A 14,190-nucleotide genomic window follows, 5' to 3' on the forward strand; every position below is an offset into this window, starting at 1 on the left:
TGAGATGGTTGTTTATCTAGGGTCTTTTCAGGCCGTTTGGTTCAGTAAGCTTGAATCGTTACTATAGTTGGTCATATGGCAAAGAGCAAATGTATATTCAGTTCCAAGTGTTGTGTTAAACTTGAACTGAGACATGGCGTTGCATTATAATTTTTGTTTAATTAACTGAGCCATGAATGATTGACTCTAATTGGTTGAGTTCAATTCTGAGAAAAGGAAACTTACATTGGGTACCTAACAAAGGCGGTAACACTGGCACATTCCTCTACATCATCATGGTCTCCACCTGAAGCCCATCGCTACGAGCTGCGTACAACTCCTGCAAGATGCAAGCACCACGAGGCAAGCATTAGTTCCATCTCAGTTGTGCACTTTGTGATGAATGTTGATTCCTACCTTGCATGTTGTCATTACTACTGCGTGTGTGGCATACAAACCTTGTAGTTAGGAAGGCATATAATTCAAACTTGCACACAAATGGATGCAGGCCGTGCCAACTGGGATGATAACACTACAAAAATATTCCTTGACCTCTGCATTGATGAGAAGAATAAGCTCACCTACAATAAAAAAGGCCTAACCAAGCTAGGTTGGCACAACCTGTATAAAAATTTCAAACAACAGACGGGCAGGAAATATTCCTGCAAATAGCTTCAGAATAAATTTAATGCCTTTAAGAGGCAGTACAAGGATTGGAGAAAACTGAAGGACAAGAGTGGTACTGGATGGAACAACAGTACCTGCACCATCGACTGTGATGATGAATGGTGGACAACTCGAATTAAGGTAACTACTTTTCATCCTAATAATTATGACGTCCTATCATTTACCTTCTGCTTTGACCTCGGATTGCCCACATGCTTACATATTTCCTATTTATGACTTATAGGAGAACGAGGCAAACAAATATTTCCGTGGCAAGACGTTTCCATTCTATGATGAGTTAACTACACTTTTCGGGACAACGGACACAGAAGGCGGTCCAATATTGTGTGTTGGTGGAATTGGAGATAGAACACCAAGTTCTGCAAGTGAAGGCAACCCTGACACTGCGACAGATGAAAATGTTGCCTGGTTGGAGGACAATGTTGGACGATCTAGTGTGGGTCGTGTGTCGCAAAGGTCAGGAAAGGAGCATGTTGTTGACAGCCCAGCACCCAAGAGAACTAACAGTATGGAGTACTATGTCGAGCGCATATCTGAGAGCATGATTCAAAGGACTATGAATGAAAGAAATCTAATCAGCCGTGAGGAAGAGGAGGTTATGGAAATGCTGCACCTTGTAGAACAAGATGGTGTACCGAATGGGTCTGAGTTGTACTTCATAGCTACTGAGCTGTTTAGATCGCCAGCCCGACGTGCATCTTATAGGAGCATTACCGCTGCAAAGAACCGAATTGCATGGCTCCGATGGACTTGGGATAACATCAAGAGGAAGTAGTACCGGTCCATTATTATAATATATTTTGCATCTACCTAGGAATGTATGTCCTTGTACTGTGACCATGGCATGGTGTGGCATCATGTCTGTAATGTGAACTATGTTATGTTAGACATGGATTATTCATGCTACTAATACATATAAATTTGTGTCGTTCCTGTTATTGTTGTTGTTTTTAATATTTTGCAAATTATTGTTTACAACCTGCTTAATAATTACATATGTGTTTGACAGCATGATTTATTTTTCAGCCTGAAGGTATTCACGATGAATGAGGTAGCTGTCAACAAGTCAAGGTCAAATGGATCCTAAAGGTACGCAATAAAATCATATTTTCAGATTTAATTACCTGGGATTTTGGAAAGAAAAGAAAAGATGGCATGCTTTTCATATGTTCGTCTTCAAACTAGCATATCTAGACCTCACAAAGAATTAGATTCTTTTCAGATTGTTGATTGAATGAGCTGGGACCATTGCCAGTTGTTATGGTCTGAAAATGAAAGGAATGTTAAGCTTCGAAAATTCGAGCAACACCAGCACCTCACCAGCAAGGTTGAATGATGAGTGGTCTACCTGGTGGGACATGGGTGCAATCATTAGTGTGTTAGCTGCGTATGTATTGTCTACCTCAAGTGGATGTGGAGTGCAAGATGGTCCGTTCCACTTGCAGGAGTTGACTAGCTGTCAATGGGTTGCTATTAACCTTGCTGACAATAAGAAGTACTATAAAATTTTCCGTCTCCATCCATCTGTATTTCAGTTGTTGCATTCAATCTTAGTGTCCAACCATGGTATAAAATTCACATGACAATGTGATTCAGTTGAGGCATTATGGATGTTCCTATGGGCACGTGGCACAAGACAATGCCAGAGACAAATGTGAGATAGATTCTGTAGGTCATTGGACACCGTGAGTTGGAAGTTCGGTGAAGTGTTAGATGCCGTGGTCTCTTTTGCACATACTATTATTAGGCTAACGGATCCATTATTCAGGTGCGTGCATCCTAGGCTGCATCAATTCTCACCATATTTTGATGAGTGCATAGGACCTATAGATGGAACTCACATTCCGATGTCAGTCCATAAGCACGCACATGATGATTTTATCAATAGAAAGGGGTTCACCAGCCAGAATGTCTTGGCCGTTTGTGACATGGGTATGAGGTTCACATTTGTTGCTACGGGGAAGAAGGGTGTTGTGCATGATACTACTGTTTGGAGGGAGGCTTTAAACTAAGTTGAGCATTTCCCTCACCCACCCCAAGGTGAGCTTATTTTGTTTGTAAGGTTTATCTAAATTGCTCTTTGTATAACAATGTTGATACGTAGGAAAGTACTATTTGGTGGATTCTTGTTACCCACTGCGTGAGGGTTATATGGCGCTATATCGCAAGGCCAGGTACCATTTATTGGAGTTTAATGCCAAAGGTCCTGAGAATTTGAATGAAAATTTTAACTACTATCATTCGTGCCTTCGGAATGTTGTGGAACGAGCTTTTGGAGTGCTAAAGAATAAGTGGCAAATTCTAAGAGGTATACCGTTATATACTATGGAGAAGCAATCAAAGATTATTGCTGCATGCTTTGCGCTACATAATTTTGCATTGGATAACAACAAACCTGGAATGGTTGGTACTGACATGTTTGGTCATGGCACCTTATTAGGACTGGTGATGAAAATGACTTTGCATCAAATTGGTTAGCCGCTACTGCCAACGATGATATTAGTAAAGTTTGTGATTGGGTTGCAGCAGGACTTTATGGGTTAACATGGTGGAGATATTTTCTCAATTTGCTAATTTGTTATTATGAATGTAACCTATCAATTTCTTTCTAATTTGTTGTTGTTGTGACCGAGCAACTATTGTAGCACTAAAATGTTATAATTGTATGCATATCATTTATTTTGTGCATATTTGCATAAGCTATGGTAAATGAAATTCATTTCAGTTTATGGTTCCAAATGGTTGAATGTGAAATAAAAATGGCACACTATTGATCGCTTGTTTAAAGTGCACGGTTGGCTGCAGCTCATGCAGTAGCTGGTCCTGACTGATGCAGCAACTGTAGAAGTTGAATGGCTGGCTGCAGCACCTGTAGTAGCTGAATGGCTGCCTGATGGCCGGCTGCGCTGGCTTCCAGAGTTCGAACCAGGACTGGAGCTGCTCTTATGGCAGGAATCAGAATGGTGGTATTGGTAATCAACACATCGATTCGCCGATGCCGAACGGCGTAGTGCCAACGCACACGACACCTGAATAGCATCTCCCTCCAACAAATGCATCTTGCTCATTTTGCGCAATCCCATCCTCCCCCCCCCCCCCCCCCCCCCCCCCCCCCCCCCCAACTCGATTGCTAACAAAAAATTGCGCTGCTGACCAAAAAAAATAATTGCCCCTGCTGAGTGCTGACCTGCTCAGCTGCTCATCTGGTTCTGTCGCTTGCTCCATTGTTTATGTGGTGCTTGCAGATTGGCATTTGAGCCACTCCCGTAGCACAGTTGCCGTCCGAATCTACTGCCTGATGTGGTGGTTCTACCGCAAAGGGCCCTCGGGCTTCTCCGGCGCCTCCACGGCCGAGGAGGTCACCGCCGGCGTCGACGGCCGCGGCCTGGTCGCCGTCATCACTGGTGTGTACTTCGGTTCTCCTTCAGTTATTACTCTTATAAGCTGTTCCTTTCAGCTAGCTCCCGCGTCACCCTCCGACTTGAATCTCGGTCGCCGGATCCATCGCGACCAATACTCCGAAGCCGAGGTGCTGCTCGGAAAGCAGCGGAGCGCCGGAGGCCTCCTTGGATGCCGGCGCTCAAAATGGCGGCCATCCTCGGGATGGTCGGTATTTGAAATGACGGCCACCCGGGCTTGCCGGAGTTTGAAATTGTTGCCGTTTGCATCGAAGGGAACTCATGTGGTTGATCTAATTTTGAGCCCATCGGCGCAGGCGCGTCGAGCGGCCTCGGCCTGGAGACGGCGTGCGTGCTGGCCCTGCGCGGCGTGCACGTCGTCATGGCCGTGCGCAACGTCTCCGCCGGGCTCGCGGCCAAGGAGGCCATCGCGGCCAAGATCCCCGGCGCAAGAATCGACGTGCTGGAGCTGGACCTCAGCTCCATGGCGTCGGTGAGGAGATTCGCCGCCGACTTCGACTCTCTGAACCTGCCCCTCAACATTCTCATGTAAGGACGAACGAATCCTGCTACTTCATGCTAGTTGTACTGACTGTCAGATATCACGAAATGTCAAAAGCCAGGCTGAAATCATGGATTGTTTGGATCCTGTTGGGTTGACTTGATGTTCTTCTCGGCAGCAACAACGCTGGAGTGATGACGAGGAACTGCACACGTTCCCGTGACGGTCTGGAATTGCATTTTGCAACAAATCACATTGGTAAATGCACTTAGCAGTTAGCACTGCAGCCTTAGTTGCGCACATTGTTTCAGCTGCTTTCTTTGCGTGGCATCTCTTGTTTACCTGTAGCAGAGTATAAGTATCCCTTGTTGATTGTCCATGATTTAGAATTGCTCCTCTGGATTATGACCTGTGACAATGATTCCTGATAATGCAGTAGCGTTTGGTTTGGATGACAGGGCATTTTCTTCTAACAAACCTCTTACTGGAGAACATGAAGAGTGCCTGCTGGGACAGTGGCGTTGAGGGGAGAATCATCAATCTGACGTCCTCGGCGCATATGTTGACCTATCCTGAAGGGATATGCTTCAGCAAAATTCATGATCCCTCCGGGTAATCAATGCTGAGGTCAATCTGAATTCTCTCGGAAAATTGAGACATGTTGCTGCCTGCAGAAATAACACCAACAAGTTTGTTGTATTTTGACCTTACACAGTTTTAATGACTTTATTGCTTATGGTCAATCAAAGCTTGCCAACATTCTTCATTCTAACGAACTGTCCCGAATCCTCAAGGTACCTTAGCTCTTTGCCACTGAATGGAAGGTCATTATATGTGAGTGTATGAACTAGCCAGTAACGGAAGTTCTATAATCTTCATGAACAGGAGGAAGGAGTGAATATTTCTGCAAATGCAGTTCATCCTGGTGTCATCACAACGAACCTTTTTAGGAACAGGACTATTGTCTCTGGTATTTTCTCAAATCTTACATGCGATTTATTATTTTAAAAAGGAAAGGGTTTCTAATCCATTCAAATGTGTAAAATAGTTGCTGGCATCTACCTTGAAAAACATTTACATGGAGCTGTACTTGTAGTGGCATTTGTAACTGTTCCCTCTACTCTTGCAGTCCTATTGAACTCCATTGGAAGAATCATGTGTAGAGATGTAGAACAGGTATGCTTTTCATCACCTCTTGTACTACGACCTCATAGGTGAAGCATGCATTGATCCTAACCAACTTTGCCTTATTTTTGTTAAAGGGTGCCGCAACGACATGCTATGTGGCAATGCATCCTCAAGTCAAGGGCATAAGTGGGAAATACTTTGCCAATTGTAATATAGCCAGCCCAACCTCGCAAGCTTCAGATGCTGAGTTGGCCAAGAAGCTATGGCAATTCAGCTTGCAGACCGTGGCTTCTGTTAAACATGTAAATGCGAATCCTGTCAAGATGAACAACCTAGCGCCGGTTAGTTAGATCAGATAGGATCAATCCCTTGTAAATGGGAGATAACAACGCTTCCACAACTTTTACAGCTTCTTGATCAAATGCTTCTCTGAACTAGTGGTGCACATAGATCTCCAGATGTATGTTATGGTGTATCTACTGTTATCAATGTCTCAAACCTTGATTCAAAATTTGAAATTCAAAGCACCATACTATCATATATTTATTGCATTTTCCCCGTAAGTCTCAAGACATCTTAAAGGTCTGAAATGAATAGTTATTGTGTCTACAATCATGGCTTCTTTGTGAAAAGTCAGCAATGAGATGAATAGGTAACATTAACTTTTTCATTTTAGATGAATAGGTAAAAATAACTGCAACATCCCATGAGATGCTGAACACAAGAAAAGATATTTGTCTTTTAGAGTCCCGGAGGATTTATCATTAATTTCTTACCTTTTTTCTGGCTTTTGCATAATATCATGTGAGAAGACTCCACCCCCCAGGCCAGGCTGCCACACCCAGCCCGCCAAGCTCACTTTGGTGGGCTAGTATCCTCATGAAACTCCTTGTACTAAAACTTCGCCCGCTAAACTTCTTTTTTTAACATGCATGCAACAGTTTTTTTTACTGCTTTAGTGTTTTTATATTTTCATCCTTTCTAATTATTTTTGTTATTTATTTTTTCGTGTACTTTCTTATCTTCTATATTATCGTTTATGGTCTTTTGTGGTAGTTCTTTATAATCCAAATGCATATAGAAAGTAATTGTTACCTAAAATCTATCATAATCAAATAAAATTAAGAATTATCTACAGCAGCTGAGATCAATGGACAATTTGTATCTTGTCCTAACAAAAACATGGGATCGCAAGCTTTTTCAATCTACTCCAACGGCCATGTATCCCTTCCTCTTTCAATTTCTTCGTGTCGTGCAGACATCACCCTCGTTCACCTTGTGCTAGTCGGCACATTGAATATTTATTTTCTGTACCTTCATTTATCCAAATTCTTACAACTCTAAAGTAGGTCTGAACTGTATATTTAGATAGTGTTTGGTTCGTGCTAAGGTAATGTAAACGCAAAGGAAATCAAATTACAGTGTATTTAGAGGTGGAATAGGTGATTGTCCTCTTTGTTTGGTTGCACTCTGGTAACGTAATCAGATTAATGTATGGGTGCTATATCTGATTACGGTGGGGGAGGAGGGGTAACAAGCTTGTATAGATATTATTTAGGTAAGGGATTCGATTACAGTGTCAATTGATTACAAACCATCGCAACCAAACATATGTAATGGGATTCGTTACCTTCAGTAATCAGATTACGTTACATTTGAGCCAACCAAACACTACCATAGTGAACAATATCGTCGATCTATTTTCTTATTTTCTGACTCCATCTAAAATATAAGGATTTTAAAGTTTGTTCTAAGTCAAGCAATCCTAAATTTGATCAATTTTTTTTAAAAAATAATATTTATGATATCAAATAAACATCATTTTAATATCTATTAAGATATCTATTTTCATAGTTTACTTCGTTCATATTAATGCTTTTTTCTATTAACATTGGTCAAACTTATGATCATTGACTTAGAACAAACTCAAATTCCTTATATTTTACAATGGGTGGAGCACTTGTACTATATAACACAACAATTTCAAGATATTAAGAGCGAAGAGATGTCAGCAGACTCTACTACTTCTAACAAAAGTTTAGTCCACCCATTCCAAATTATAAGTCATTTTAATTTTTTTTTATAAATTTTGTTATGCATCTAGATATATGTTATGTCTAAATACATAATAAATAATATATACATAGATATATGTTATGACAGCGATGCGCGGGCCGAACGGGAAGGGTGAACGCACACGCATCTCAAATGCCACCATTCAGGTTATGACAGCGATTTCGCTCGCGTTGCTCTCTCACTCGAAATACTAACGTGCTCATCTGGTCTCTCTTTCTCCATTGGCTATGCTGCGTTCAAATATTGGCATTTATTAGTATACCCACTAGTCCCATAATACAGTGCCGTCCGAATCTTCTGCTCGATGTGGTGGTTCTACCGCAAGGGGCCCTCGGGCTTCTCCGGCGCCTCCACGGCCGAGGAGGTCACCGCCGGCGTCGACGGCCGAGGTCTGGTTATGCCGTCATCACAGGTGCGACGAGCGGCATCGGGCTGGAGACGGCGCGCGTCCTAGCGCTGCGCGGCGTGCACGTCGTCATGCCCGTCCGCAACGTCGCCGCCGGGCTCGCGGTCAAGGAGTCCATCGTGGCCAGCATCCCCGGCGCAAGGATTGACGTGCTGGAGTTGGACCTCAGCTCCATGGCTTCGGTGAGGAGATTCGCCTCCGAGTTCGAGTCTCTGAACCTGCCCCTCAACATTCTCATGTAAGAACGAATCAATCCTTCTACTCATGCTAGTACTTCCAGATATCAAAAACTGTCAAACGACAGCTAACCTGAAATGATCATGTCATTGTCTCATTGATCTGATGTGTTTGGTGAACCTGACGTTCTATTCGGCAGCAACAACGCTGGAATACTGACAGGGAACTGCACATGTTCCTGCGACGGCCTGGAACTGCATTCCGCAACAAATCACATTGGTGTGTCCTCTGCGCGAATCATTTAAGCCAAATTCTTTCTGCAGCATATCCCTTGTTTACCTGCCTGTAGAAGACCTTGCTGACTGTTCATATTTATGCTTTCTCACTCTGAACTATGACCTGAATGGTTCCTGATACTGCAGTAGCGTTTGACTTGAATGCAGGCCATTTTCTTCTAACAAACCTCCTACTGGAGAACATGAGGAGCACATGTAGGGAGAGCGGCACCGAGGGACGGATCGTCAATGTGACGTCGGCAGGGCATACCATGACTTATCCTGAAGGGATATGCTTCGACAAAATTCATGATCCTTCCGGGTAATCCATTCTGAGATCAGTCTGAATTCTCTCCCAAAATTGGGACATGTTGCTGCAGAAATAACACCAACATGTTTGTTGTGTTTTCACCTTAGACAGTTTGAACGACTTTATTGCTTACGGTCAATCCAAGCTTGCCAACATTCTTCACTCTAATGAATTATCACGAATCTTCAAGGTATCTCAGCTCTCTGGACACTGAATGGGAGTCGTTAAAATATGAATTCATGAGCTGGCTAATTAATAGCATAAGAAGTCATCTTCATGAACAGGAGGAGGGAGTGAATATTTCAGCCAATGCAGTTCATCCTGGTGCCATCGCGACTAACCTTTTTAGGGGCAGGATTATTGTCGCTGGTATTTTTCTTCAAGTCTGACGATCGATTTCATTGTTTGCAAACCAAATTTCATTGTTTCTGGCTTTTAGCATGGAGCTCCGGTTGTAATGATCAATGATGTCTGTAACTGTTCCTGCTATTCTTGCAGCTTTTTTGAACTCCATAGGAAGACTCATATGTAGAAGCGTGCAACAGGTAGGCCTTCACCTCTTATTTTACTGCCATGGCGGAACATGGATTGACCCTAATTAACCCATTATTATGTTTGTTATTAAAGGGTGCCGCAACGGCATGCTATGCGGCGATGCATCCTCAAATGAAGGGCATAAGTGGAAAGTACTTCGCCAAATGTAATATAGCCATCCCGAGCTCGCAAGCTTCAGATGCTGAGTTGGCCAAGAAGCTATGGCAGTTCAGCTTGGAGACAGTAGTGTCTTCTTGATCAAGTGCTTGTCTAAACTAGCGATGCACATATTGTTGTACTTAGGGTTAGTTTGGTGTGGCTCCTCCCAGCTCCGGCTCCTTCCGACACAGCACTGTTTATCTACTGTTCATTGAAGGCTTTTTTTTTTTTCCTCTCCCTTCCCCCTCACAAAACAAGGAGAAGCCGGTGGAACCACAATGACAGCACAGCGGCCAGGAGCTGTAGCCGGCCGGCACTGTACCCCACCGTAACAAACGAGGCCTTAATGCTTATATAGTTCTTCCGGATGTACGTTGTTGGTGTATGCACTACTATCAAACAAAATATCTCAATCTTGATTCAAAATTTGATATTCAGACCACCATACCATCATATAATTGTTACAGATTGGTAACGTAAGCATGAATAGTTATCGTGGCTACAATCATGGCTTCTTTGTGATCTGAGAAGTTAGCATTTTTCTATGTATGCTAACGACACAAAGACAACATAAAAGGTAACATTAGCTTTTTAGTGAATAGGTAATATCAATTCGAACATCAACCGTGAGACAATGAACACAAGAGATATATCGTTTTAGGTTCTAGAGGATTTATTTGTAATTTCGTACCTTTTTTGGCTTGTACTGCACCATTGTTTTTGTGAACTAAACTTTTTCTTTTTCTTTATCTCATCATGCATGCAACATTATTTTGTTTACTACTTTAGTGTTTTTTCTAAAATATTTATTTTTTCCTTCTATTATCCATTTTCTTGAGTATTTTCATTTATTATTATTATATTTAAGGTTTTTTGTAGTGTTTTTAATAATCACTCTCATTGTTATTTTTTTTACTATAATCTATTGTTGCTGTAACATAATTCAGTTGTTTCCATTATATATTTTAATTGGTCTTCTTACTTTACATGTTTTGAATTGTTCATGTGGTATTAGCTTTGAGTTCATTGTTCATATTCCATTCATTAAGTGTTCCATGGTATATTGTGCATTGTTCGAACAGTGAAAATTCATTGTTTCAATAAAAAAATATAGTTGTTATTCAATAATTTTTTTATGAATTTCAGCTATTTTTTATGAATAGTAATTTGTATCCAGTTGATCATGTTATGAATTTCAACGATTCTTGTTAATTACATAATTTCAATTTGTATTATTTACATATTTTGAATTTCATGTGGTATTTGTTTTGCATGGTGGTGTAAAGTAAAAGAATAACAATCAAAATAGAAGGTCTAAATAAATTTACATGAGCCAGCCTTCTAATTATAAGGCCACATGGTGTCATAAATGTTATGTCTAGTTAAGGTTAGCCTGCTTGGTAAGATGCTTGTGGGCCAACATCAGTTAGGTGGACTGTGTTACAACTAATCTTTGAGTTTGTCATTCAAGTTTCCCTCTGTTTCTACTTTTTCGTCCCAAATTACTATTCATTTTGACTTTTCTAGATATATTTATTAAAATTGGGATGCATGGAGCACTAGATTTATTAAAATTCAACACTGTGTAACGAGAGGCTGGTGTGGGATGGTTAATTTTATACTTAAATTACTTGGCAGGAGATTTCAATTTATATCTCAGGAACTAGCTGGCAGTTATTTTGTATGTAACTTTTGACTTTTGTTGCGCTTGAAGCATCTACAGAAACCAAAGTTGATCACTATTTTCCATTTGGTTGCATGCAGCTGATGGATAAAACAACAATCCCATAATCTTAACGGTAGATATTTTACCACTTTTTTTGGCACTGGCACTTTAGTCCGCAGTTAGCATATATCATTATTGTGAGCAACCCACGGATCGGATTAGCAATAATTATGAAATCTGTTGTCGCACAGACGTTGCACGATCAACATTTTGGTGTTGCCATCAAAATACCATGCCTGATAGTTGAAAACGGGTTGTCCAAAGGCTATTGGACTAACCCACGTCATTGCATCGTGGATGTCACGCAGTGCAGGGGAGTAGACATAAAAGAAAGAGGGTAGAGTTTGGTCTCCTCTGAGAACATTTCACAAATAATGCTTGTATTTTATTTTACCTTTTCTTTGGCTAAAATAAAGTGCTGCCTGTTGGAGGCATGTGGTCGGGGATATTTTTTTTGATTCTTGAAGGGAGATATTTTGTTGGTTCAGGTCAGTGGTAAGTTCCATGCATGTCCTTTAGTTATCTGAAAGGGGCCCAATGAAAAGATCAAATATACTTAGCAGAAAGTTGACAAATTGGAAATGTATAATCACGGGACTTGACAGTAGGGTTTAGTTAAATGAAGAATGCATCATTGCGCACATTCTCTCTTGATCTTTTGTACTACTAGCTAGCAGCACATCGTGTAAATTAAAGGTCTCACATCCGCTGCATGTAAACAAATAGACCTTTTTTCTCCTTTCTTATTGCTATGAAAATTTACTCATCATTTGTATCCAGTGATTTTCTTAGAAACCATATTGAATGGATACCAATATTTGGTATAAAAAATATTCATCCTTGAACCATAAAATTAGGTTCTAGTCAGATGAGTAGCTTAATCGGCCAAAAGCTAATACCTCTAAGTGGTTACAGAACTATGTAGATCGACAGGTACACATTGACTCGAAGTACAAGAATATTTGATTCACTGAAATGATGGTTAATGGCTACATATGAACCGCATATGCATGTAGCTGAGCTTGACAGGTAATGATAATCTCTTATTATCTCGGATCATTTCAAGCTAAGTCTGCGATAGTAGCTAATTATTACATGCAAGGCCGTAACATGAAAGCAGCATGGTTGGTACGGCCGCCAAAAGTCCACCATCTGATCAATCCATCCTACGAGGATACCACATAGCCATTGCTGCATCGAGCAGGATACGTTTCTTTGTCGTGCCACCCACTGGGGGATCGAGTGACTTGGACATACTCATTTTCTAACACAATACATATATAAGATACTATGTAATCTTTATCTGGTTGTTCCGCGCATACCTGTGTGAGGTAGGCGATAGATATGCCTATTTCCCTATGAAGCAACTAAGTGTTCAATCAAACATATGTGAAACACATATGGAGGTGCGATGCAAAAGGAAACAAAACTAAAAAAAGAATGGATATGCACATAGAGTAATTGTAATTAAAGGATGCCACAACCAAATAAATATAAGAATAGATTTATTTAAATATTATGTTAGAATGTGAACAAATAAAAGAGAGCATTAAAAACAAAAAAAATGATTAGCTAAAATCCCACATTTTATACATGAATTTCTAAATATTATATATCTTGAAATTACTAGCTTGTCCACGAGCACGGGTAGATGGACTATAGTGGGACATGAAAAAAACAAGCACCGATCAATCCTGACTTCAGTAGTCTCAACTAATGCTTTTTTTAAAAAAAAATAGACGACAAGCATTTGTTCCAAGACACAACGACACGTGAACTTTTTTCCCGAAAGGGGCAACACGTGCATTTTTTATCACCTTAGCAAGAAGCAAAGATCAAACATATGCCAACTTTAATTTTAAGATTAGGACCTGACTTGAACATGATCCCTTTTTTAGGATCGTACCAATATAAGGAGGCAAGCACTGATGTCTGGTGCCCTAATGACGCATCCGACAGCTCTAGAGGATCGCTACTCGTCGGTTAACGGTGGCCTAGAGGTTGTCTTACAAAATAAAACATCATTTATATGTTTAAAGATTATTTTCAAACTTGAAACCATAAGGTTTTACATGGTCACTATCTTGCTATTATAATTGAAAATTTACTTTAGGACGTCATAATTTTCACGAGATATGTTAGAAACAAATAAATTCTAGACTCACAAAAATTATAAACATCATGACATAAATTGGGTAGACTCTATTCATCATTGATAATAATACTAATTGAATTTACTATGTTTTCTAAAAAAATTACCCACCTCTACCATTACGATAATAGTATAAAGTAACCCCTAAATTTATATCTTTATCCACCTCTACCATTATTAAAAATAAAATCTAGAATCTCTATCGTGATCTCGTTAGAGCCAGTTTTCTTAGAGGAGTAGCAAGAGGAGGAGGTGGAGGCAGAGGAATATGACAATGAGGAAGAGGTAGAGGAACAGTGGTTGTGGCGATGAAGGTGCAGGTCAATTCCAAGATTGAGGAACATGTCAACCTCAAGGCCATCGCTGTGGAGGAGCATGCCATGAAGCTCTTCCTAATGGATGCCATTGCCAAGTACATGTATGTCATCGTGGCGTTGGAAGAGGACGAGCATGCCAACAATGCTGATGTGGACACGCTCAACGAGAATGTGGATATGGAAGTTTTGTTCCCTTTATTTACTCTTGTTGTTTGAAACTTTAGTTTACCTATTCAAATATCAAATCTACATCAGATAAAAAATTTAATTACGATTTCATAGATCTCGTTGGAATCTAGAATTTTCATATAAAATTTCTGAAGTAAATTGAAATCAAATTACAAACGTAAGGAAAGTATTCGTG

The 14,190-nt window shown here is 40.5% G+C and overlaps 1 protein-coding gene and 1 pseudogene across 2 annotated transcripts; both read left to right on the plus strand.

Annotated features, from left to right (window-relative positions):
* Positions 1-3,792: 3,792 nt before the first annotated feature.
* On the plus strand, positions 3,793-6,245 carry LOC117836394 (short-chain dehydrogenase TIC 32, chloroplastic). 2 transcript variants are annotated; one of them, XM_034715806.2, is made up of 8 exons: positions 3,793-4,272; positions 4,382-4,613; positions 4,745-4,824; positions 5,025-5,178; positions 5,282-5,360; positions 5,452-5,536; positions 5,696-5,742; positions 5,829-6,245. In XM_034715806.2, exons 2-8 carry the CDS (start codon positions 4,447-4,449, stop codon positions 6,042-6,044), a joined length of 828 nt encoding a protein of 275 aa, XP_034571697.1. In that variant the 5' UTR covers positions 3,793-4,272; positions 4,382-4,446; the 3' UTR covers positions 6,045-6,245. The 2 variants fall into 2 exon arrangements, with proteins under 2 accessions (XP_034571697.1, XP_034571695.1); XM_034715804.2 differs by having other exon boundaries at positions 3,793-4,070.
* Positions 6,246-7,881: 1,636 nt separating this feature from the next.
* Positions 7,882-10,003, plus strand: LOC117839919 (short-chain dehydrogenase TIC 32, chloroplastic-like; annotated as a pseudogene).
* Positions 10,004-14,190: the final 4,187 nt, after the last annotated feature.

Source organism: Setaria viridis, chromosome 9 (genome assembly GCF_005286985.2).
Source record: "Setaria viridis chromosome 9, Setaria_viridis_v4.0, whole genome shotgun sequence".
In the NCBI taxonomy this organism is placed as follows: Eukaryota; Viridiplantae; Streptophyta; class Magnoliopsida; order Poales; family Poaceae; genus Setaria; species Setaria viridis.

Bases quoted from the DNA above. Each gene is read 5' to 3' on its own strand.
- LOC117836394 (XM_034715804.2), top strand. From the start codon at position 3,965: ATGTGGTGGTTCTACCGCAAAGGGCCCTCGGGCTTCTCCGGCGCCTCC. The intron at 4,071-4,381 runs GTGTGTACTTCG...CCATCGGCGCAG, and splicing joins CCTGGTCGCCGTCATCACTG to GCGCGTCGAGCGGCCTCGGC. The intron at 4,614-4,744 runs GTAAGGACGAAC...TCTTCTCGGCAG, and splicing joins CTGCCCCTCAACATTCTCAT to CAACAACGCTGGAGTGATGA.